Below are 27,202 nucleotides of genomic sequence, written 5' to 3'. Positions count from 1 at the left end.
AGTTCACTGTGACTCCAGGGTGGCAGCTGGGGGATAGTGCCTTTACTCTACTTTAGAACTAGAAAATTTCAGAGCCTAAACAACTCCTCGCATCACTCTCCAGAGTAGGCAGACAGAGATGCGTCAAAGCTCCACAGTCAGAATGGGGGTCAGAATCCGTGGTCCATGACCAGGTGATCAAAAGACTTCAAAGTGAGAAGGCAGCTGAATGCAAACATTTTGTTTTTGTGTGGATGCCCTGAATGACTTTCCCTCCCATACATGCTGCCCTAGAGACCTCATGAAGTCCTGCTATAGCTCCTGTCTTCAAGAAACACAGTTGTGTACATGCCCACCTGTTCATATTATTCACCCAGAGTTTTCCCCGTACAGTCTACATTTATAAAGAGTACATTTGTAAGATTATTTTCTTATACTTTTTAAAAATTTTAATTGGAGGATAATTACTTTACAATATTGTGGTGGTTTTTGCTGTACATCAACATGAATCAGCCATAGGCATACATGTGTCCCCTCCTTCCTGATGAACAGATAAGGAAGTTGTGGTACATATACACAATGGAATATTGCTCAGCTATAAAAAGGAACACATTTGAGTCAGTTCTAATGAGGAGGATGAAACTAGAGCCTATTATACAAAGTGAAGTAAATCAGAAAGAGAAAGACAATTATCATATATAAAAGCATACACATGGAACCTATACTCTTGAAAAAAAATTTTTTTTCTAGCAGTGCTGCACAGCATATGGGATCTTAGTTCTCTAACTAGGGATAGAACCCACACCCCCTGTACTGGAAGGACAAAGTCTTAACCACTGGACCGCAAGGGAAGTCCCTCCTATACTCTTTGCAATGTAAGAACCCAAATGAAAGTTTCAATTTCAGTCAAACATGCACCTGAGCTACTCTAATATGAGGCTAAAAAACGAGGGAATCGGTTGGGGTGCTGTCCTCTGTGCAGGTGGGGCTGTGCTTCTGGGGTGCTTGGATTCATCGAGGCAGGATCACGGGGACGGCAGCATTAACGGCAGCATTAACGCCTGAGGTGTGGGCTGCTGTGGATCAGCACACTGAGGGGAAATGTGTGGAGATTTGTATATAGGCCTTAGAGGCCTCAGAGGCCTCAGCTGGATGAAGTTAGGAATAAAATCTCAGTTCTTTTTAGAACTATTGCATGTAAATTAGTCAGGAGCCTTCTCGAGAAAGTGAATGGAAAACCCAGCTCAAAGCAAAGCAAAACTGTCAGCTTAGCCAAAACCAGAAATTTTTAGGCTCACAGGGACAGTGAGCCCAAAAGACTTGATCCAGGCATCAGATTGTGAGTTCTGCAGGCTGAAGGTCGGTTCCATTCTCAGACTGCCCTCAGAGTGACAAGATGGCTGCACACACTCCAAGTGTCATATCCCACTGGCTCTGACTAGCTTATGTATCTACCTCTGAATCAGTCATTGAAGAACTGCCGGCAATCAAGAATCACCCCTGAAGCAGGGGAAGAGTTTAAATCCACCCCCAACCACAGAATGAGTTTCCTAAAGGAAATCTAACAGGCTCTTGCTTAAAGTGCTCTGAGTTTCTCTGCTCTTAAGAAAAGAGACCTTTGGATCCTAAAATTCCTCCCCGCACTTATTTTAGCTTATCTGAGCTTTTTCTATGTTGTTGGTAGCCAAGGTTGAAAATCAGAATTCTTGACGTATGCAACTTGAGGTATGCTCAGTCTGCTGGGTCAGCTCTGCTGAGTTACCTTCCGCCACCTCTGTTTGCCCAATGGACAAAACTTTTCTTGGCAGGGTAAATACAATACCTAGCTTTGCCTTTTTAATACTTCCCTATTGTGTTGAAGGATCAGTAAGACCTCATTTACAAATAAAAACTTCATCCTAATACCTGAGAGATGACACTATGCAAAGGAGGACCTCTGGGAGGGCGCAACAGAAAATGCCATCAACGCTCACTTTACATCTGACAACTAATTAAAATGAGAGGAGGAAGAAGCTCCCCAGCATTCAATTACAGAAAATGCCTGAAGTAATTAGCAGTAGCTGCAGTAGAGCTGACAGTCTAACCATGGGGGTTTCTTCAGGTTGAAGAGAAGGAAACCGGAGATGAAAAGTCCTGGCTTGGGTCTACTTGCAATTTTTACTGGAAACAAGTTTCTTCTTAGTCTCTGACTCTGTCTCACTTCCCATTTCTCTGCCCTCTGCTCTAGCTACCCTTTCCTTTGGCTCCATTCTGAGCAGAAACTAGCCCAACTCAGCCGACCTGCTTCAAGTATCACTCAGCAGTGATACTTGAAGTGCTGCTGGCTGAAGAGAGGAGGCAAGACTGACCCTGAGACTCATTTATGGAAGTGATCCTCTGCCCAACTTTGTCACCTGTCACACCATTCCAGTCGCCTTCCCTTCCAGCACCTTTCTGGGAGGGCTGGCTGGCTGCCCGGGTCCTGCTGATGGATGGGCTGCCTCAGATGTCACCCGTGTCTCAGCTTGAGCTCTTAGAGGGCAGAAACTGCAGCTGATTCTATCATCCCTGGAAAGCATGGGATCTGCGCTCCTGTCCTTCATGTGTGTGTCCAAGGACTGTATGAGAGGTGCCAGACACCATGCTGGGGAAACAAGAAATACACCAGAGCACCAATGGCTGCCCTCGCACTGCAGGGAGTGGGGGAAGAGCAACGACCTGATTCCCAGGCAGGATGAGCTCCTTGGGCTGTGTCCCCAGAGGACACCGTGAATTTATACTTGCTGGTAATAGCTTTTTTTAGTCTGACTTATTTCCTGCTGGATTATCAGTTCAGAATACATGCTTAGATCAGAGAAAGTACTCATTTATGATGCTCATATATACTTATTTATAGAATGAATGAATGAATCACAGTGTGACCAGTGCTCTGAGAGAAATATGAAGGTCTGTGTTAACTCATATGAGGGCTGCCTAAGAGGAGATCATGGAAGGCTCCCTGGAGAAAGAGATATCTGAGCCAAGTATGAGAGGATGAGTTAGGGTAGAATAGAGCCAGGTCAAAGAGAAAATAAGGAGAAGAGCCGTCTAGCAATGACAGAGGTAGAAAGACAGAGAAAGAGTATAAGACTCTCTCTTACACTCTGTGGTAGAAGACACCAAAATGACACCTATGATGAAGTGACTTCTTATGGGGAATGGAGAAGGTGCTGATAGGGGTAGTTGGATGTTGAAGGATGAATAGGAACCTATCAGGTGAATAAGAGAAAAAAAAAGCCACAGGCATTCCTTAAAAAAAAAAAAAAAAAAATCCACTCGTCCCTTCTCTCAGATCTAGGCTTGATGATTGCTTTCCTGACCATCCACATCTAGCTAGAGGCTTCCTGTTAGTTCTCACCAGAACCTCTCTTACCAGAATGTGGTATTTTTCTGTCTTCCCCACTGACTGAGAGCTCCAGGAAGGAGAAACCATCATTATTATGTATTTGCCTCTTTGACCCCACCATCTGAAAAATTACGGAGCTCAAGTCCGGGAGATAGTGAAGAATAGGGAAGCCTGGCTTGCTGCAGTCCATGGGGTTGCAAAGAGTAGCACGCAACTTAGCGACTGAAAACCAAGTATTTTCTACATGAATTGATAAATTTCAGGAAGAGAAGCCTTGGAGTCTAAACCAGCATGGCCTGGAGAAAGAACTAGGGAGAGAACGTGATGAGAGATGACTTTGGGAAGATTATGAAGAATATTGGAAACCATGCCATGAAGCTTGGAATTTATTTGTTTTGTGTTGAGAAGTCACTGAAATATTTCAAGGTGTTGTTTGTCCAGATGCATCGTAAGAAGCCCATTCTAGTTGCTGTGGTTACACTGCAGACAGGAATTTAGAGAGGCTTGGGAATATAGGCAAGGAGGCAAGCTGCAAATGACTCAGATATTCTCACTTTTACAGAAGATTAACTGTAACAGTCAGTTAATTGCCCACTAACTGTGAGCCCAGTTCATCACTGTGGGCTTCTACAGAGCCTGTGCAGAATACCTAGGGGGGCTGTGAAGTAGATGAGGCTTGACCAAATTAGCAAAAACTGGTAAAGAAAATGTATAAGGAAGTGTTTTGTTTGTTTGTTTTTTTAAGTATAAAATAAAGTATCTGAAGAAAAGAACTAACATAGGTGTAAGGGTACTAAGTTTCAAAGATTGGGTAAAAAATTTTCCTAGATACCTTCTTTAAGGAAAATAACAGAGATAAATGGAAAAAATTTTAATGGGAAAATAAAAATCAGACAAATATGAAGAAAAAAGAAGTGAAATGTGGGTGTAAATTAATGAAACAAAGTAGAATTCAAGCAAAGATAAGATGCAGCAATGAGAGATGTAATCAGTGGAGTGGGGGCCCTGAGAAGGAGCCAGGGATGGGCCTGCAAGAAACAGGCTTGGAAAGATGAAGGGACCCTCTTCCACAGGGACAGGAAGAGGGAGGAAAGGATGGGTGTTGTCTTAGTTTGTGTTCCCTTAACTTGGTACCAGTGTGGAGTGCACACCCACCTGAGGGTGAGGAAGGTAGGCCATTCAAATACCGGAAGCAGCTGGAAGCCCAGAAGAAAATGGGCAAGACCCCAGTCCCATCTGCTATGGGTAGTTTGGCAAATTAGGTAGCAGGAAGTGGAGGGGTTTACAGTTCATTTCTTTTATGTTCTCTGTGAAGCAGGAGGTAGGTTTATCTGGTGACATTAAAGGAAGAGGAGGTAGGACTGAGGTTGAGACAAATAGGGCAGGTTTGAAAACTAAATAGGCAGAGTTAAGAGCCAGAGGATTGGTGGACTCTATGTATAATTACTGTAGACCAAGAGTTTACAATGCATGGCTGCAGTTTGTGATGTTCTTCAGCACAGCTTAGCATCTTGGTTATAGGTGATGAGTAGCTGGACAGTCAGATTCATCTAATGTAAATTTTTGCCAGGCAGGTGAAATAAAGGAATAGTGAAGTAATGGAGCTGAGAATAGGGCAAAAGAATCTTCTAAATGATGAAACATGTCATGTAGCCATCCTAATCTCCCTGGTTAAGGATGAAATTGAAGATAGAATAGATGGATTGGAAGAAGGTAAAGAGTCTGAGGACAGAGTGTGTAGGGATGTCACTAAACAAAATCTGCAAGAGTGAGAGCTTGTAGCATGTGAGGACTTGTGACCTGGCCTTTAATGCATATATTTGAAATACAAATGAGGCACACTTCTACCCAAGTTCTCTTGTGTTCGAGTTCAGTTCTGTATTTCATGGCACTTTTGTGGTCTTCTATTTCCACTTCATCACCATATACCATTTCTTCTAATAGTCATTGCCTACATTTTCTGAGTTTTATACTTGAGAGCTTACAATATCCAGGATGTGCTGAATGTCTGTAATTTCCATACCAGTGTGACTTTAAGAAGTTTGGGCACTCTATTCAGGCACTGTGGTGGCTTCTGTGTTGATCTTCCAATTGACCTACTGGAGACACAGGGAAAAGACAGTGGACTCTCAACTCACTCTGATAAGAGAGGGGAACAGGGACACAGAATATTGGAAATGCATTTATGTTTTTCTTTGAAATGAGCTTTGTATTTCTTTTGGATATAGGGGCCATAGTCTTGAAAAATCGAGTTGTCTAGAGGTAATAAAATTTGTAGGAACAGTATAATGATCTCATAGCCCATCTCTGACTAGGCTTTAGTTCAGCTTTTGACTTTCTATAATGAATTAATCATTTTATATAGCACTAGTGGGAGAAATTCTGCCCTGACCCCACCAAACCAATGTGTCTCACTGGCATCTTATTCTTTCAGGATTGGTGGCCCTTGTAATCTTGTCCCAGAAAACAAGACTGCTGATGCTCTTTTTTGTTGCCACTAAGCTATTTTTGTTGCAGTCATTTACTTCCACTGAGATTTTTGCAGAAGGTTAATAGTGCTAATAAAAATGAAAGGCAAAGCACCAAGAGCGCATCTTGAAAGTCTGTAATCATTTGTGTGGTCAGGGCTGAAGACTCTGCAAGGCATTACCATCTCCAGTTTGAGGTCATGACCAACTTCCACCTCCTTTACTGAACTCTTTTTTACCCTCTGCAGGGTCAGTACTTAATGTCTCTTTTCCTACCACTCGGTTTCCCATCGAACTGGGAGCTTGCAGAGGGCTTGAGTCCATTTCAATGACCAGGTCACAACTCTGGCCATCATTATAAAGTCAGCTGGGACCTTTTAAAAATACTTGTCTGGGCCCTTCTTCAGATCAACCAGACTAGAATCTTCAGGGGGAGCATGACATCAAGCTCCCAGGTAGTCCTACTAAGTGGGCCAGAGTTGAGGATAGCTGGCATCAACAAACTCTGCTTCCTGGCTCCCCACCCAAGTTACTTGCTCATCAGATGGCCAAGTCCACCTTGGAAACTTTGAGCACCTAAGAGATTTCGATTCCCAGGCAGCATGCAGGACGCACAACCAGAGAGCAGGGTGGGTGCCGCTTTTGGTGCCCAGCGAAAAGGGAAAGGTGTTTATGTTTCATTTAGCTTTAGTCTATTAAAATTCAGAATTTCACAGCATTTTCAATGTTTTAGGCCACTCATCACTCTCCAGGTGTCATTTCAAATGATCTATAATATAATAAATAGTAAAGTTTTTGAGATTTGTTGAGATGGGTAGACTAAGAATTCATACATTCCAATGTTGACTTTGGTTTTCACTACCACCTCTGGAAAGGTCATTTATCTTCCTATGGAACTTCTTTTGCTTCAAATAGTATCTCTTTAGAAGATAAGAAGGAAAGTAACATTTAGTGAGCACCTATTGTATGTGCAGTACTGTTCTAGACACTTGGTGTATGCTATTGAAATCATTACGAGCATGGACTGTGAAGTTTGTCTGCCTGGGCTTATATCTCAGCTGTCACCTCCCTCGCACCCCCACCGCCAGTAAATAAACTCAAATCAGAATGGTTGTGAGTTCCAAATGATATTGTGTCTATAAAGTATGTAGCACAGTGCCTGGCACAATGTAAGTTATAGAAAAAGTATTCCATCATCATCTCATTTTGTTCTCACAACAACACTGGAGTAAGTATCAGTATCTATTTTAGAGATGAGTCAAGTCTCAAAGGCCAATCTATTTAGCCACAGACATACTCAACCTCATGTGTATCGGAAAGAAAATGAAAATGCCTATCCTTTATGATTTTTTTTAAATATAAGAGAATTAATTTTAGAAGGCAGTGAGTAAGACATGCGAGAGAGTTGATCTGCACAACTCAAACCTGTCTGAGGTGTTGGAGAGGCCGTGATGAGCAGGACAGAGAAACACCCTGTGCTTGTGGAAGGCAGGCTGAGCTCTCTACCCAGTCTTCAGAAATCATGAGGGGTTGGACACACCAGACCACTGGGTACCACATTCTTCTCCTCAGTTAGGTACTCTTTTTCTTACCTCGTTGATAGAGAGTTCTAATTCTTCATGGTGGGTGATCCCTAAAGTTCTTGACTAATCACAAAATGGTCGAAGATGGAGAGTCTTCAGGAGGTTATCTTTGCTGCCCCAGGAGTTTCTTCTGGACACAGCCACCCTAGCTTCCTAAAACCAGGACTCCTGGTGCTGGCAGAAGGAGAAATAAATACCAGCACTGCTTTAAGATGGAAAATGCAAGTGGTCTTCTACCATAATGACTCCTGAGACCCAGGCCAATGTGCCAGCCACCCTTCAGAATATTCTGTCATTGTGTATACCCATGTGGTAGCTGATGGATACCCAAGCCACAAACTCATGTAAGGGCCACAGATAAATTTATTCAGATTTACTCATTTCCAAGCAATGGAATAAATGAAAAGAAAATCATCAGGCAGTAAAAGAGTTCATCAAACATTACTACTAGTATGATCACTTCTCTGCTGTTCTTGAATTCATTCATTCATGAAACACTTAATAAACCCTTCTCATGTACCAGGCTCTATGTAGTTTCTAGGGATACAAAGATTATCCTAAGATGTTAATTGTTTTGAAAATGTCTCAGGGTAGCCTGTCCTCTGTGTTTGAGAACTGGATTGTTCTCATTAAGTATTGTTGATGCAGAAATGTAATTTTTATATTCCTTGATGCTTCTGATTACCTAAATCTCAAGATAGCTTTCTGTACAGTACATTAGGAAATTTCATTCCATACCTCTAAAGTTGGGACTGTGTGGTTATAATACTGCCATTTCCTCAATGCCAAAGCCTGGATGGGAGCACCAGTGTCCAGGTGACACTGCCAGGAGCTCTTCTGGACTTCTTCCATACAACAGTATAGCATACTCTCAAGATAGTACTATACTCTCAGCATACTATTATACTCTCAGTATAGTACAAAATATCCTTTCAAAGGTAAGCGACTCTATGTAGAGTTTGGATTAAATGGGATCTCCTAAAACTTAAGATATACAATCATGGTTTCATGATTTAGTATTGCTTGTGCATTTTCTTATTTAATGTGATAAATTTCTACATACAATTACTGAAAAAGGAAGATCTCTGTAGCTTAGTTAGAAATAGAGAGTCACTGCATAAAAATTTTCATGCATAGTTCCATGGAAAATGCTAAAATACTTCATCTGCTTGATACGGCTATACATTTTTCATTAGGAAAAGGATGTTATAGATTTAAAAGAAGAAGCTGAAATCATTAACAACTGGAAACCATCAAGTATGCATAAAATAAACTAATCTTTATATGTAAATTCATAAATCTACAGGGAAGCATGGGAACTGGGTTAATTTGAATGTAATAGGTTTGAGAACTTTTTAAAAATCTTAAGGATTTTGCTAAATTATCCCTTATTTATTTCCTCAGTTTTAATTTCTCTACATTTCAAAAATTCTTAGTCAAAAAGTTTGTGAACACTTTGTATTATAGTCCAACTTTGAGTTTTTGTTAGTGATACTTAATGCTATGAACATCATGAAACTTACAACACAAGAGGGAGAATTTGAAAGGACTGTTATAAAATTTTTTTTCATTCTTTTTCACAGTATATTATCCCTATCTTATTTTCACTAAGAGAGTTTCTTTGCCTCACTATGGAATTAAAATGTATTTCCTAACATATCCTGATAGTCCTATGAACACACATTTTTTAATGAACACCACAGTAACTCAAAATTATTACTGTTTGGGGGAGAATAACTCACTGAACTATCAAAGAAATGTATCCCTGCACAAAGATAAAAATTTGCCATGAACTTTTTAGAGACAAAAGTAAGTATAACGGAGGTCACCTTGGCTTTCAAACCTTGACAGCAGCACTTTTCCAGAGAGTTCATATTCATAGTAACTTACTATGGAAAGGCAAGGTATAAAGCAAAGAATAAAAGTATGTATTGCTGTATTCCAGGTCCCATGCTAGGAGTTCACAGAAAAAGAAAAATATATAAATGTATATATATGCTTTCAACCTTAATGATAGATCCCACTTCAGAATAAAACATTGAAACTATTTCAGTTTGTTTAAAAAAACAGAAATTACCACTTAGCCCTAGTGTCCTGTAGTATCTAATTTTATTTCAACACTGTGTTATTTCACCTGTGTTATTCTGTACATTTCTTTAATTATAGTTGATTTATTATATTATATTGGTTTCAGGTATATAGCATAGTGATTCAATATTTTTCTAGACTATACTCCATTTAAAATCATTATAAAATATTGACTATATTCCCTGCTCTATAAAATATATCCTTTAGCTTATTTATTTTATATATACTGGTTTGTACTTTAATCCCCTACCCCTATCTTGCTCCCCTCCTTTTTTCTCCCTCCCCACTGGTAACCACTAGTTCATTCTCTATGTCTGTTTCTGTTTTGTTATATTCACTTGTTTATCTTATTTTTTAGGTTCCACATATAAGTGATAGCATACAGCGTTTGTGTTTCTCTGTCTAACTTATTTAACTCAGCGTAATGCCCTCCAAGTTTATCCGTGTTGCTGCAAATCGCAAAATTTCATTCTTTTTCATGGCTGAATAGTATTCCAGTGTGTGTGTGTGTGTGTGTGTGTGTGTACACACGTATATATACCACATCTTTGTCCATTCATTTGTTGATGAACACTTAACTTTGCTTCCATATCTTGGCTCTTATAAATAATGCTGCTCATAACATTGGGGTGCATGTATCTTTCTGAATTATTGTTTTCATTTACTTTGGATATATACTCAGGAGTGGAATTGTTGGATAATATGTTAGTTCTAGTTTTTGTTTTTTGAGGAACCTATGTTCTGTTTTCCACAGTGGATATACCAATTTACATTTTCACCAACCATGTACTAGGGTTCTCTTTTTTCCACATCCTTGCCAACATTTATTATTTATTTGGTGATGTCATTCTGAGGGGGGCTTCTCTGGTAGCCCAGCTGATAAAGAATCTGCCTACAATGTGCAATACCTGGGTTTGATCCTGGGTTGGGAAGATCCCCTGGAGAAGAAGATGGTACCCCACTCCAATATTCTTGCCTGGAGAATCCCCATAGACAGAGGAGCCTGGCAGATTACAGTCCATGGGGTCACAAAGAGTCTGACTCAATCGAGTGACTAGGCACACACACACAGTGATTCTGACAGGTATGAAGTGACATCTCGTTGTGGTTTCAATTTGTATTTCCCTGATGATTAGTGATGCTGAGCATCTTTTCACGGGCCTATTGGCCATCTGTATGTCTTCTTTGGGAAAATATCTGTTTGGGTTTTCTGCCCATTTTTTAGTCAGGCTATTTGTTTTTTGTGTGTGTGTGTTTTTTAATATTGAGTTGTATAAACTGATTATATATTTTGGATATTAACCCCTTATCTGTCATATCATTTGCGGATATTTTCTCCCATTCTGTATGTTATCTTTTCATTTTGTTGATGGTTCCCTTTGCTGTGTAAATGCTTTTAAGTTTAGTTAGGTTCCCTTATTTATTTTTGCTTTTGTTTTCTTTGCCTGAAGAGACAGATCCAAAAAAATATTGCTACAACTTATGTCACAGAGTGTTCTGCCTATGTTTTCTTCTAGGAGTTTTATGGTTTCTGGTCTTACATTTAGGTCTTTAGCCCATTTCGAGTTTATTTTTGTATATGGTGTGAGAATATGTTCTAATTTTGTTCTTTTACATGTCCAGCTGTCCAGTTTTCCCAGCACCACCCGTTTCTTATACAACTGCTTCCAAAAGAACAGAATGAACAAGGCACATTAATGATGTGTGCTGGTTATAAGTACCCTGGAAACTTTGTTGTAAGAAATAATTTTCAACATGTAAATATTAGAACAAAAAGATATGAGAAGTTGACCAAGGAACCTTGGGCAATATACTAACAAAATATAAACACTGCCTCTTTTCCATGTTCAGGAAATAGGAAGAGCTATAATTTGTTAGAATCTTCGTTTATGAATGGATTTCCCAATAAAGCAATAAGAGTTTTTTTTTTAATAACTTTTGCTTCTTATTATAAAAGTAATAATATTCATTTCAATAGTGTGGACAGAGGAGTAAAACTCCCTAGGAAGAAAAACCCATCAAAGAACTTCTGGTTTTATTTTATTTAAGAATTTCCTAACAGGCTCAAGGTGCTAAATCAATTCATTTGGGAGTCACACCCACATGAGAAAATGTAAGGAGCTTTAGCCATGGATTTACATTATTATGTATCATTAATTCTAACATCTTAATGCGGGGAGTGGGTCACTGTTTTCTGGGGGAAAGTTTAAGGCACTGAAATTTCGTTCCTATGCTGTGTGCACAGCAGCTCCTGCTTTATAGAACAAAACCGCGTCTTCTAAACTTCTTGCCCCACCATCCTTCATCCTACTCCCGTCACTACTGCCCTGTCTTTAAACTTTACTGGTCAGATTAATGGAGAAACTGAACAAAACGGTTCCAGGCAGATTTGTTTTGAAACAAATCTTAAAATGAAGCTAGCAGCATCCCTTGGCACTTAAAAGTACTTTAAATCAAAGAAAGAAGGAAAACATCAAATATTTGTACATTCTCTATAAGGATCATGAAGGATGTAATGTCAATCCTAGCCATTTAACCCTCAAAACCTCCAGCCTTCAGACACGTATTAGAAGGTCCACAGACCTTTCTAGAAGACCCAGCCTTATCCCAACCATGCCTAAGCTAAGATTAGGCTCCCCTCTGCCTTGTCCATTGGTACACTCTGCCCCTGTGTACTCTATATGGTACACTCATACTCTCAAGGATATACCCAAGAATTCCTTCATTGACAACTACAGCTCCTTATGGTTCAGCTCTCAGCCCTGGCTCTGAAGTTCTTAAGTGTTTGAGAGCTTAAAGTCCAGAATGGCTCTACGCATGAGGTCACATGGGAAGACAAGATTAAAATGTCCTCAGATGGAGTTGGGAGAATCTGGGAGCAGGGAGATGGCCCATGGGAGTGGCCTGTTCTTCATCCATTAGAGGAAGTTTGGGGGCAGAAATAAATGTAAAGCTTACCATAAGGAAGATTCAGTAAGGAAGCATTTGGCAGAGAGAGGAATGTCGCAAGATTCATGAAAGCAAGATATTGTTTGGTTTCAGAGCATTCAGAGCAAACACTAGACCATACCATTTGGCTGGAACCAGGATACACAGGGGAGATGGGGAAGTCATCACCAGAAGATAGCATGAGGCTGAGGAAAAACCATGCCCTTGGGTACCCCACCACTAACCAACTGTGGAAAGTCATTTTTCTACCACTTCACTTCCTCATCTGTCTATATGTGGAGTTCTTCCGATCTTGCAGAGCTGCCTGTGAATGAGAATACTTCTTAAAGTACATGTCCCCTGCCTTGAGAGCCCTCTTTTGTTCTCTGTGGACATTACCACTTCCTCACCTAGTTGCCTTGCTATTTCAAGCTCTTTTATAAAGTACAGATGTGAAAGCAGCCCTTCATCTCCCCCCTCCCTGCTCAGACCTTAAATAGTATTATTGGCTCTTGCAAGAAAAGGTAACCAGAGTAAAAATGTAAAGGCTAGGCTGTCATCACTTCTGTTATCCCAGGCCAGATGCTCATTAGCAATACACTGAAAGCCAAAAATGAGAGACCAGGCTGCAGCTTGGATCCAAAAATAAAGGCCAGGCTTGGTAGAGAACATCTGCAGATGCAAACCAGAACAACAAAGAATGCTTTGTCTGTACCATTTGAAAAAGATAGGGCCTTGAGCTGTGTCCCACATGCCCAGACATAGGTCTTCATCCAGTTTATCTACCATGACCACAACGGGGCTGCTCAGAACATTGCTTTGCTACTTAGCCATTCACTCTGCTGCCTTACCAGTAGGAAGACAGCTGTATTCCATGCCCTTTAAGAGGACACCAAAGGCAAAAGCCAATTCTTCATCTCTGTTACCTCTCTGTACATCTCAGGCCCATTTTCTGAGACTTCCTCTCAGGCCAGATTTCTAGGGTATCTGCATTCTGTTTGTTTTGATCCTCCATCAAATGAACTCACTTCACCCAGCTTATTAAAAGAGCAGCATTCTTTCTTCTTCTTTTTTTTAATCGTTTTATTTTTTTATCAGATTTTTTTTAAATTTTATTTTTAAACTTTACAATATTGTATTAGTTTTGCCAAATATGGAAGTGAATCTGCCACAGGTATACCTGTGTTCCCCATCCTGAACCCTCCTCCCTCCTCCCTCCCCATACCCTCCCTCTGGGTCGTCCCAGTGCACCAGCCCCAAGCATCCAGTATCGTGCATCAAACCTAGACTGGCGACTTGTTTCATACATCATATTATACATGTTTCAATGCCATTCTCCCAAATCTCCCCACCCTCTCCCTCTCCCATAGAGTCCATAAGACTGATCTATACATCTGTGTCTCTTTTGCTGTCTTGCATACAGAGTTATCATTACCATCTTTCTAAATTCCATATACATGCATTAGTATGCTGTATTGGTGTTTTTCTTTCTGGCTTACTTCACTCTGTATAATAGGCTCCAGTTTCATCCACCTCATTAGAACTGATTCAAATGTATTCTTTTTAATGGAGAGCAGCATTTTTTCCATACCATATTGCGATTAACAGTGGGAAGTTGGTTAAATCCTGACTCCAACTCCACCAGTTACTGATTTATGGACTTTGGACAAGTAACTTAACCTAGAAGAGACCATAGGCAAGACATTCTCTGACTTAAATTGCACCAATGTTTTCTTAGGTCAGTGACCCAAGGCAATAGAAATAAAGGCAAAAATAAACAAGTGGGACTTAATCAAACTTAGGTTTTGTGCAAAGTTTTTGCACAGCGAAGGAAACCATAAACAAAATGAAAAGACATTTTCATTTTGGACTGGGAGAAAATATTTGCAAATGAAAAGACCAACAAGGGCTTAATTTCCAAAACATATAAACAACTCCTATAATTCAATAAAAAAAAAACCCAGTTGATAAATGAACTGAAGACCTAAATAGATATTTCTCCAAAGACATACAGATGGCCAATAGGCACGTGAAAAGATTCTCATCATCACTAATTATCAGAAAAATGCAAATCAAATCTACAATGAGTTACCACCTCACACTGGTCTGAATGGCTATCATTTAAAAATCTACAAATAGTAAATGATGGAGAGGGTGTGGAGAAAAGGGAACCCTCTTACACTGTTGGTGGGAATGTAAATTGGTGCAGTCACTATGGAAAACAGTATGGAGGTTCATCAAAAAACTAAAAATAGAGTTGCCAAATGATCCAGCAATCCTACTCCTGGACATATATCCAGACAAAACTATAATTCAAAAAGATACATGCACCCCTATGTTCATAGCAGTACTGTTTACAATAACCAAGACATTAAAACAACCTAAATGTCCATCAACAGATGAATGGATAAAGAAAGTGTGGTATTATATATATATATATATATATATATGCACATGCGCGCACATGTGTGTGTGTGTGGAATGGAATGGACTGGAGTGGAATATTACACAGCCATTTAAAATAATGAAATAACACCATTTACAGCAACATTGATAAACCTAGATATGATCATACTAAGCAAAGTAAGTTAAAAAGAGAAAGACAAATACTGTATGATTTCACTTATGTGTGGAATCTGAAATATGACATAAATGAACATATCTATGAAACAGAAACAGACTCAGAAACATAGAGACCAGACTTGTGGCTGCCAGTTTGGAATGAGGGTTGGGGAGAGAAGGTTTGGGAGTTTGGGATTAGCAGATACAAACCATTATATATGGGATGGATAAGTAACAAGATCCTAATATATAGCACAGGGAACTACATTCAATATCCTATGATAAACCATAATGGAAAAGAATACGAAAAAATATTTCTGTGTATAACTGAGTCACCTTGCTGTACAACAGAAATTAACATAGCATTGTAAATTAACTATACATGAATAAATTTTTTTAAAAAAATAAAATGATGGTCTTCAACCCTGGGTGCAATTAGGATTATCTGAGGATCTTTTAAAAATTCTGATGCTGGGGTCCTGTTCCCAGAGACTCTGATGAACTGGTCTGTCGAGGGACTAGGTCAGTAGAACCATTGAAAGCTCCCCCAGGATATTCAAATAGGCAGCCAGGCTTGAAAACCTCTGATCCAAGATAGTGAATCAGGGAAAGAACCAACATGCTGCACATGTTCTCATGTTCGAGACATTTCTTTCAGGGCTGGATGCCTGAGTTTTTAAAGTGTTTGTTTACTGATTCAGTGAATGATTATTAAGTACCTACTATGTGTCAGTCTTCACTTCAGTGGCTAGAATTAAACACTTAGATTAAACTTGATCGCTGCCCTCAGAACAATCTGGTGGGGGTGTCATATGTGAAAAAAAAAAAAAAACCATGTAGTTACAATGTGATATGGTTGGTGTGGTAATAATACTTTGTTCAGAGTAGTTGAATGGGATGAGTTCTTCTCCCTTCAAAGCCCAGACGCAGAATCACGAAATCATAGTAATGAAGAAAGGTTAAGGTCCCAAATTTTGTGTGTGATGAAACTTGAAATCCAGAGGTTGGGACTTTCCTGGGGTCATGGAGTTAATGCAACAGAGATCTAGAGGAGAGGAGGTGTTAAGGAAGTCTAGCAGCACTGGACTCTGAAGCTGAAATTCTGGGTCCTGAAGAATAAATAGAATTTGGATCTAAAGACATGGGGAAGGGTTCCACTCTCAGAAGACTCTGCCCATCGCTCAGAGGGGAAATGCACACAGGAAATGCCCTGGCCCTGGTATAGGAGGCCAACAGCTTGTCGTCTCATCCTCCAAATCAGCCCTGGCTTGGACTTAGATTCTGCTTCCTGCTTTCCATGAAATTTGGGGGACACTCCCACCCCCAGTTCTACCTCTCTCTGGAAATAATTCTATTCGAATGAGATAGTGAACACTAATTTTGTGCAGCATGTAAGTCTAAGTTCAGTGACAGCTGCAGTTTGCATTGCCAACCTTAAATCCTTCAGTGATGTAACAGACGAATAACTCTAAACACCTCTAGATTAAACACCTCTCAACCATTTGGTCAGCTTTCACTGCATTAACCTGGAATCAATGTGTGCTCTATTTGCCAGACTTAAAAATTGTTAAATCCAGAATGCAGTGCATTGAATTGGCTCTGCATTCTCCCCTGGTTCTGACCTTGATGTTGTCCTTGAAGTCTCACCTTCTCTCACACTACATCCCTTTAATCAGCAAATCCTATCACCTCTCCTTCAAAATCTATCAAAAACTCAAGCACTTCTGACCATCCTCATTTCCAGCACTCAGACCAAACCACCTTCACATCTCACCTAGATTGATCATGATAGCCTCCTCACTGGTGCTGGTGTCTCAATCTCAGATGTGAGCTCTCAACACCACAGCACAGGTTCCTTTTCATAGAATCAGACTGTGTCACTTCTCTATTCAAAACTCCTCTCCAAAGTCCTTCTTATGATCAAGATCACTCCATGCAATCTGTTGCCCATCACCCCACAGATCTCATCTTCTCTTCTCTGGCCATTGGTCTCCTCATTGACCTTGAACATACCAAATAAGCCCCCTCCACATTGTTCCCCTCTGCTGGAATGTTCTTCCTCAGGTAGCTTCCTAACTAGCTCCTTAACTTTCTTTGGGTCTTTTTTCAAAAGCCACTGTCTTTGTGAGCATTATCTGGTCACCCCATGTAGAATCTCAACACCCACCCCCTGACATTTTAGCTACCAAATCCCACCTTATAAACATGACTCTCTTTAACACTCATCAGTCAACTTACACATTTCATATTTTATTTATGAAATTAACATTCATAAATAAACACCATATATTTAGCTTGTTTTTCTCATTATTTTGTCTTGCCTCTTAAATCTGCTCCTCCATTATGGGAGAAATAATATTCTCACTGTTGTATCCTTATAATTTAAGTACAATGTCTGGCACAGAGTAGACTCAAATAGTGGACTTGTTGAATAAAAGAATGAAGAAAAGTTAGTTTTGATATAATAAATATTATAATTGTATTTTTATATTGCCTTCTTGAATATATCCAAAACATAAGCAAGTCAAACTGCAGTATAGAAATAGAAGCCACCAAATCTATAACCCTCAGTTCAGTTTAGTTCAGTCGCTCAGTCATGTCTGACTCTTTGTGACCCCATGGATTGCAGCATGCCAGGCTTCCCTGTCCATCACCAACTCCCAGAGCCTGCTTAAACTCATGTCCATTGCGTCAGTGATGCAATCCAACCATCTCATCCTCTGTCGTCCCCTTCCCCTCCTACCATCAATCTTTCCCAGCATCAGGGAGTTTTTCAGTGTGTTAGTTCTTCACAGCAGGTGGCCAAAGTATTGGAGTTTCAGCTTCAGCATCAGTCCTTCCAATGAATATTCAGGGTTGATTTCCTTTAGGATGGACAGGTTGAATCTCCTTGCAGTCCAAGGAACTCTCAAGACTCTTCTCCAACACCACAGTTCAAAAGCATCAATTCCTCGGCGCTCAGCTTTCTTCACAGCTCAACTCTCACATCCATACATAACTACTAGAAAAACCATAGCTTTGACTATATGGACCTTTGTCAGCAAAGTAATGTCTCTGCTTTTTAATATGCTGTCTAGGTTGGTCGTAGCTTTTCTTCCAAGGAGTAAGCGTCTTTTAATCTCATGGCTGCAGTAACCATCTGTGGTGATTTTGGAGCCCAAGAAAATAAAGTCTCTTACTGTTTCCACTGTTTCCCCATCTATTTGGCAGGCAGTGATGGGACTGGATGCCATGATCTCCATTTTTTTTTAATGTTGAGCTTAAAGCCAGCTTTTTTCACTCTCCTCTTTCACTTTCATCAGGAGGCTCTTTAGCTCCTCTTCGCTTTCTGCCATAAGGATGGTGTCATCTGCATATCTGAGGTTATTGATATTTTTCCTGGCTGTCTTGACTCCAGCTTGTCCTTCCTCTAGCCTGGAATTTTGCATGAGTTACTCTGCATATAAGTTACATAAGCAGGGTGACAATATACAGCTTTAATGTTCTCCTTTCCCAATTTGGAACCAGTCAGTTGTTCCATTCCCGGTTCTAACTGTTGCTTCTTGACCTGCATACAGATTTCTCAGGAGGCAGGTCAGGTGGTCTGGTATTCCCATGTCTTTCAGAATTTTCCACAGTTTGTTGTGATCCACACAGTCAAAGGCTTTAGTGTAGTCAATGAAGCAGAAGTAGATGTTTTTCTGGAATTCTCTTGCTTTTTCTATGATCCAACAGATGATCTAAACCCAAATTGAGGGACATTCTATCAAATACTTGATCAATGTCAAGATTATGAAAGACAGACAAGGAAAGACACAACAGAGGACACTAAGAAGACGTGAAAACTTAATGCAATGTTGTGTCCTGTATAGGATCCTGGAACAGAAAAAAAGGACAATGAAATTCAAAGGTCTGTAGTCTAGTTACTAGTACTGTAGCAGTGTTAGTTTGCTGGTTATGATAATTGCACCCAAGTGATGTGAGATGTTAAAGGGCCAAGGAGGTAGCCTACCTGTAGGGATATGGCAGTTAAACTGTCAGGGGGTGGGTGTTGAGATTCTACATGGATGACCAGATAAGGCTCACAAAGAAAGTGGATTTTGAAAAAAGACCCAAATGTTACTACTTCTGAATATCTAAATATTTCTTCATATAAGCAAGGAGATCATTTAAATGATAAGCGTGTTTCCTTATGCTTAGCAATTACCCAGTAAACCACCAACAAGGTAATTAAGTAACCAAAGATAGAGGGGTGTGTGTGTGTGTGCCTGCATGTGTGTATAAAGCCAGTTTTCATTGTCTTTTACATTTCACTGATCATTTTCTATGCTCGGGTAGGTATATGCCAAGGGCCTCAAATAGAGGTTTTCAAAGCATATATTCCTTTGTACACGAAGGAATTTCATCAGAAGACACAATAACAGTTCAAAGTTCTCTTTATACTTCCTCTGCTTTAAGCAAGTTAGAAACAACAAGTGTCAGTTAAGTAAAATGATCTTCTAAATAGCATCTCACTAATTTGAAACATCACAGTGAAATAATCATATGCCATCCTAGGTCTCAAGAAGGCATGTTCTCATTAGAGGCAGAAAAATGATCAAGGAAACTGCCACAGAAGTTTTTGAGAATTGTATTAAGTAATAAACCACCTTAGATCTTGTGAAGAGGGGTAGTAGAAATAAAATCACACAAGTAGAGTTTTCCTGTCTGAAAAACTGCCACTCAGTCCTTCTCCATCCTGGGGGAATACACCTATTTGTAAGTGTCAGCTCTCCCTCGTGGTTGGTGGTGGACCCTGCCTATACTGTGCCCCTCCAATCCACAGGAAGCCTTGCAGCCAGGGACAAGGACTTTCCCCTGCCCTTCTCCAGGAGAGGGCACAGCTGTGTAGGTTCAGGGGTGAGTAGAAACACATCAATCACACAGGGGTTAGAACTGAAGACTGACACACCAAGGAAACCAGAATTGAAAGAGACATGTGTACCCCAATGTTCATCGCAGCACTGTTCATAATAGCCAGGACATGGAAGCAACCTAGATGTCCATCAGCAGACGAATGGATAAGAAAGCTGTGGTACATATACACAATGGAGTATTACTCAGCCATTAAAAATAATACATTTGAATCAGTTCTAATGAGGTGGATGAAACTGGAGACTATTATACAGAGTGAAGTAAGCAGAAAGAAAAACACCAATACAGCATACTAATGCATGTATATGGAATTTAGAAAGATGGTAATGATAACCCTGTATGCAAGACAGCAAAAGAGACACAGATGTATAGAACAGTCTTTTGGACTCTGTGGGAGAGGGAGAGGGTGGGATGATTTGGGAGAATGGCATTGAAACATGTATAATATCATATATGAAACGAATCACCAGTCCAGGTTTGATGCATGACACAGGATGCTTGGGGCTGGTGCACTGGGATGACCCAGAAGGATGGTACGGGGAGGGAGGTGGGAGGGGGGTTCAGGATGGGGAACAACATGAACCCGTGGCGGATTCATGTTGATGTATGGCAAAACCAATACAAATTGTAAAGTAAAAAAAAAAAAGAATTTATCTTGAAAAAAAAAAAAAAAAAGAACTGAAGACTGTTGATGAGCATTTTTCATATTTATATAAATCAAAATATACATGTTTATTTGGTGGGAAACTATCCCAGTACTTTGTACATTGATGATAGCCAAAAAGCCAATTCAATTCTATTTAACCAGATAATTATCAACCATTTTCCAAGGACTGTTTTATTCCAGGACTGTAGAGATAAGAAGATAAATGAAATAAAGCCCTATACCTCAAATAGCTTACTCGCTAGTAAAAGATTTAAAGTTTGTAAACAAATAACTATAAAAGAAATAAATAGCAAATGTCTAAAAGGTCAGGGAGGTAGCCTACCTAAATAAAATAAGCTGAATGGCGGAACAACAGAATCCCCAAAATGGAACCAGATTCTTCATTTTTACTACATTATGATGTGGCTATGTATGTGTGTGTGTGTGTGTGTGTGTGTGTGTGTGTATAATATCTATATTTTATTTTATATTTAAAAATTTAAACTAAAACTGAAAAAGAAAAAACATTTATTATTATTGATATCTTATAATTCATTACTGCTCTGTCTTGGAATCAGAAACCTGATGTCTTTTCTTCTGTACTAAAATGTCAGCCAGGTCTATTTACTGTAATGTATGGTACGAAGCCTTAAATATGTAAACTAGGGTTGGTAATTTTTTTCAGATTAATTTTGGAATAAAACTGCTCCTAAACATAAGATTTTCCTAACATGGCTAGGTTCTTATAAGGAGGGTTATATCCTCCAAGATGGAAATACTATTCTAGCTTTCAATGTTGCCATGGTATTCAATGCCATTTTGTAGTAGAGTTTGGTAACTTCATAGCCCTTCATTTATACTACCAAAAATTAAGAAAGGTATGGCAGAAAGTGAAGAGGAACTAAAAAGTCTCTTGATGAAAGTGAAAGAGGAGAGTGAAAAAGCTGACTTAAAGCTCACCATTCAGAAAACTACAATCATGGCATCTGGTCCCATCACTTCATGGGAAATAGATGAGGAAACAGTGGAAATAGTGTCAGACTTTATTTTTGGGGGCTCCAAAATCACTGCAGATGGTGATTGCAGCCATGAAATTAAAAGACACTTAGTCCTTGGAAGGAAAGTTATGACCAACCTAGATAGCATATTAAAAAGCAGAGATATTACTTTGCCAACAAAGGTCCATCTAGTCAAGGCTATGGTTTTTCCAGTGGTCATGTATGGATGTGAGAGTGGGACTGTGAAGAAAGCTGAGCGCCGAAGAATTGATGCTTTTGAACTGTGGTGCTGGAGAAGACTCTTGAGAGTCTCTTGGACTGCAAGGAGATCCAACCAATCCATCCTAAAGGAGACCAGTCCTGGGTGCTCATTGGAAGGACTGATGCTGAGGCTGAAACTCCAATATTCTGGCCACCTCATGCGAAGAGCTGACTCACTGGAAAAGACCCTTCTGCTGGGAGGGATTGGGGGCAGGAGGAGAAGGGGATGACAGAGGATGAGATGGCTGGATGGCATCACTGACTTGATGCACAAGAGTTTGGGTGAACTCCGAGAGTTGGTGATGGACAGGGAGGCCTGGCATGCTGCGATTCATGGGGTCGCAAAGAGTCAGATATGACTGAGTGACTAAACTGAACTGATTGAAGCTGAATAAGCTGAAGAATTGATGCTTTCGAATTCTGGTCCTGGAGAAGACTCTTGAGAGTCCGTTGGACTGCAGGGAGGTCAAATCTGTTGATAGTAAAGGAAATCAATCCTGAATTGGAAGGACTCATGCTAAAGCTGAAGCTCTAATACTTTGGCCACCTGATGCAAAGAGCCGACTCATTGGAAAAGACCCTGATGCTGGGAAAGATTGAAGGCAAAGGAGAAGGGGGAGACCGAGGATGAGATGGTTGGATGGCATCGCAGACTCAGTGCACATGAATCTGAGCAAACTCCAGGAGGTAGTGAAGAACCAGGAAGCCTGGCATGCTGCAGTCTACGGGGTCACCAAGAGTTGGACACAACACAGCAACTGAGCAACAACAAGCTAAATAATGCTGGTTTGTTTTCTTAAAGCATGAAATCCAGTATTCAAAGGTCCCATTTTGGAAATTAAATTTCAGGTCACCATTTTCATATCTGGGAACTGACTGCAATGTTGAAAGAGTGAACCAAATTATTCTTTAACAAATGAATTTTCCAAAGACTATGTTGTCAGGACTGAGAAAAGCAAATGAGGTATTCGTGTAAATTATTCTGAATGTCCCAATAGAAAACTATCCACAAGGTGTCGAAGACGTGTAATGTCAGCAAGAAGCTTGGAACTTTGAGCCAATCTTTGCTGCTAAATGGATATGGACTACTTCCTTTGATGATATGAACAGTTAAAAAAAAATGCTCTCCAAGATCACAGCACAAGCCAGCAAATTCATTAAGCAAACACTGACCTGATTTTTCTCCAAGATATAGAAGAATAGCTGATTCATGATATTAATTACCAAATCCATGGCTTATTTCCTTTTAGCTTTTTAGCCCGAAGCCATTCCTGATAAATGAGGAAATTAATGGACTTCTGCTTAGTGCCCCTTCAAAATACTGCCACCTCAGATCTGTTGCTTGACGAGTCCAAGCTTAGCCCTGCCCTCTGTGAGAACCCGATCTGTAGTAACACAATTTGGAACACTGCCTTCTATATCCAATGGTCTGAGACCCTTCTCATCACAAAGTAATTCTGATGTTTTGCCTTGCAGAGCCTCCTTGTTCAAAAATTCTTTAACCCTTCCAAAATTCTCAGAGCATCACAAATAAATATAGCTAATAGTGTGCTATTATTTATATATATGAGCTCATTTACTGCAATAGAAAATGCCACCAATAATTTAACTTATCCTGAAAGTTCTCAGCCAGATTTTCAACATGCTGAGCAGAAATGTTTCTGATTATAGGAACATTTGCAAGTGCTTGTTTATACTCTGGACACATAATTTCTGCTACATTCAAAAGAAACCCTTTTGTAAAAGTGTTATCTGTAAAAAGGTTTCGTTGCCCAGACAATTTTTCCACTTAATAGAGAACTGCACTTCACAGCAGATCTTTTATTTTATTCTCATTCAAAACAAACACTGCCATTTCTTCAGTCCATCAAGTTTCCAAATGCCCATCTTTTCTGTATAATACCAGTCATGGCTTATTTTATTATGGTGCCTTAAGTTGTAATTTTTCTGTTGTAAACATTCTTTGTTTACAACAAAGAATTTTCTTGGAAATTCTTCACATCTACCAAAAAAGGGACCCTTATTTTTTCTTGAAATACTGAACTCTGTTTTTTAGGAGATGCACAAGTCCCTTTTTCTCTAAATTTTGCAATTAAAAAATAGCAGTAAACACGTGGGAGTAAATAACAACTGCCATTTGATCTCAGTGTTGAAAATACAAAGAAAGGTGTATGACCTTTGAATAAACAGGGAGGACATTGCCCCTCAGATTCAGGGCATGCTGGCTATGTGGGGACACTGACCCTCTGTCATTAGCAGAAGCTAGAAGTCAGACATTTAAAAGAAAAATCTCCCAAGATTAAGCAGATTAATCTCCTAAATTATCAAAAGGTTGGTAACTTTTATTAAAATTCCAAGTGGGACAACATTGTTCTTGCCGGGCACAACAAGTCTGCAAACCGAGTGCAATCTGTAAACCTCCCATTTACAACCTCTGGGGATGGAGAGAGTACCAGTAAAATAATATATATCCTCCCTTTGTGTAGTCCCTGAGATTTAAGAAGAAAAAAGGTACAGTTACATCAACATGCTTCTATGGGGGTATGAATCCAAATACCACAATTAATTTTAGAAAGTTACTGATGAGGTGGCAAAATGCAGTGAGAAAGATATCCTCCTCGAAGCCCAGCACATGTGGGGAATCCTGAGTGTATCATGTATTAGTTTGGTTGCTGCTAGAGTCGTCATCTGGAAATTGGGATAATAAAATTACCTTGTAAGTTTGTTAAAATTCATAGTGATGAACATACACATGTTTCTCAGTGTACTATTGGCATTTGGAAGATGTTCCATAAATGGTAGCTATCCTGTTATTGCAAAACATAAGTTTCCAACCACATTTCTTTGTTGCCCCCACAAATATGAGCTGCGCCCAGTCACCTCCTGTTACCCCTCCCTCTCCACGCCGTGTTCCCTCACCTGGCGCAGAAGCCCACGCCACAGCTCCTCAGCCCACTCAAGTGTTCTACTCATCTGCCTTGCCTGCACTCTTACCTGTACCTGGAATGCCTGTTCCTCCCTTCTTCGTTCATCTACTTCCTTTGAGACTTAACCTCTTCTCAGAAGTCTTTCTTGAGGGCCACCTCCCTCCAGTCAGAGTAGAGGACTCCTTCCCCTCCTGCCTCGTATCTGCCTTCATCATATCATTTGTCAACTAGTATTGTCAACTGTGAGGGGCTCCCAGGTGACTCAGTGGTAAAGAATCCTCCTGCCAGTGCAGGAGATGTGAGTTTGATCCCTGAGTCAGGAAGATCCCCTGGAGAAGGAAAGGGTAACCCACTCCAGTATTCTTGCCTGGAAAACCCCATGGACAGAGGAGCCTAGTGGGCTGCAGTCCACAGGGTCACAAAGAGTCAGACAACGACTTAGCGACTAAAGAACAGCAGTTGTCAATAGTGAGCTCTTGGAACAGAGGAGCTAGGGCAATCACCTCACTATGCTGAGCATGTGGGTTCAATGACTTTGCCTGGAAGGTAGTTAGAGCTCAAAAAAAAAAAAGGGGGGTCAAGGAGAGAATTATGAATGAGTGAGTGACTATAGACCTGAGAGGCAATAGCCCACTCAGTGCCTGATTCTCTCTTGCTTTACACATGCAGCCCTTTGGCAACTGGTTATGCCTCTCCTGCTTGCCTTCCCGAACCTCACTCAGCAGCTACTGCCTCTATCCCACCCCAAAACCGAATGGCAATTTCCATTCTGGAGGGGCAGATCATAAGAGAGGAAAAAGCTTAACTGTCACCCCTTGCAGCTTGGAAGTGGGGACTGGAAGAACCTCTGAGAGGGTTCCTTTTGAAAGGGAATAGAGACACAAAATAGAGTCCCTCACTGGAGACAAAGGAAGGGAAAATTTGACCAAAGGTCTTCCCTTCCCTTTCAGAACTGCTAACTTCTTAGCCAGGTGGAATGAAAATGAGTGGGCAGTGGATGCAGGCTTGGGGCACTGCCTTCTTACACAGCAGCATATACAGTCCTAAGTCAGAAGAAAAAGCTAATGCTTTTTAGACATAATACTAATAATAGTATTAGTAGACAGGGCTAATACTAGCATATACTGGGCCTTTAAATGAAGAATAGACAAGCAAAGGGATGCAGATCCCTGCTGGGGAACTTAGTGATAGAAGGAGGATGGGCAGCACTTCCTGTCCAGGTACCTTCATGAGCAACCTACTGAAGTAGCCCCAGTGTAAGAAAAGTATTTTCCTTAATGCACAACATTAGAAAACTGATTATGAATAACATGCAAGTATTTATTCTTTTCCAGGAACATGGGTGACATTTGGAGGTCAAATTTCAGATGAGGTGAGTTACTTTTGTCTCCAATTATGCTGATCATAGAAAATGCAAAGCAAACTGTATTTTACAATACAGTTTCTGTGATTCTAGTATTTTAAAAGGATAATATTTTAATCACCGGAAATGGCTAAGATTGACTCAGAGATTATTTTCCACTTTATCTTGCTTCCTGTATTTTTCACATTTAGACTATTAATAGCTCTTGAAGCTGTCAATCTACTAAATGAGCAGGCTCAATAATTAGAGGACAATCAGTTTTGGAATTAGTATTTAGTAACTTTACGAAGAGATTTTATTGCTGGCATGTGTATACATATGTGTTTTAGCTTCACCTAGACCAACTGGCCCCGATTTGTCTTGTTCCCATTTTAGTATTTCTCAGTCTTAGGAAAACTGGGTCACCCAGACTTGGGCAAGTTAATTCAACCTCCGTTCCTCATTTTTTCATATGCAAAATGGGAAGTTCTGTTGAAAATATTAACCATGTTATGCATGTCAGACATTTATATAGCCCTCTGACTAGTAAGTTGCAGATAAATGGGACCTATAACAATCGTATTTACTACAGAACTCCTTTACACCTTCATTTACACATTCAGAATGGTGCTTATCAAAATGATAATTCTGACCATTGCCTTTAACGATTACTTTCACGGCATAAATGAGCTATGGAGGCATTGAGTACCAACAGCTTCCCTGAAGAAACCCCTCAGGTCCCGTTAAGCCTTCCTTCGCTTCCTTGATACCACTGAGGAGTCAGGGATAGTGCATCTAAGCGGATATACTCACTGGGCTTCAACTCACTCTGCATTAACTGGATTTGTTAACATTTACAAATGTTAAATGTTGCCACATTAGTAAAATGCAGATGATGGTCCCTAAGATTAATGAAGGGCTCAGCCTGGTGCCTGACACAAGACAAGCTCTTTTAAAGGTAGTTCTTACTACCATCCCTAAGGAGACACTTAGGGAGATAAAGGGTCTTTTGCACAGCTCACAAGCTCATCCTGTTATTTAATAGATCCATAGGGAGGGGTCTTATCTTCTTATTTTTATCTATCTGAATGCCTGTTCCCAGTATTGGGCATAGGTAGCATGGCACCCACTCCAGTGCTCTTGCCTGGAAAATCCCATGAATG

General features: G+C 40.1%; 1 protein-coding gene across 2 annotated transcripts in view; it reads left to right on the top strand.

The window, feature by feature from the left end:
* The window catches only part of KCNAB1 (potassium voltage-gated channel subfamily A member regulatory beta subunit 1), a 450,729-nt gene that overhangs the window by 330,730 nt on the left and 92,797 nt on the right, over positions 1-27,202 (top strand). For both annotated transcript variants that reach the window (XM_027542870.1, XM_027542880.1), the window contains exon 3: positions 26,032-26,069. In XM_027542870.1, the coding sequence (XP_027398671.1) occupies positions 26,032-26,069 (38 nt within the window). The remainder of the gene's footprint in view (positions 1-26,031; positions 26,070-27,202) is intronic.

The sequence above is a fragment of the Bos indicus x Bos taurus genome, chromosome 1, assembly GCF_003369695.1.
Source record: "Bos indicus x Bos taurus breed Angus x Brahman F1 hybrid chromosome 1, Bos_hybrid_MaternalHap_v2.0, whole genome shotgun sequence".
NCBI lineage: Eukaryota > Metazoa > Chordata > Mammalia > Artiodactyla > Bovidae > Bos > Bos indicus x Bos taurus.
The sequence above is the reverse complement of the archived record's forward strand: the minus strand, read 5'-3'. Positions and strand labels throughout refer to the sequence as shown.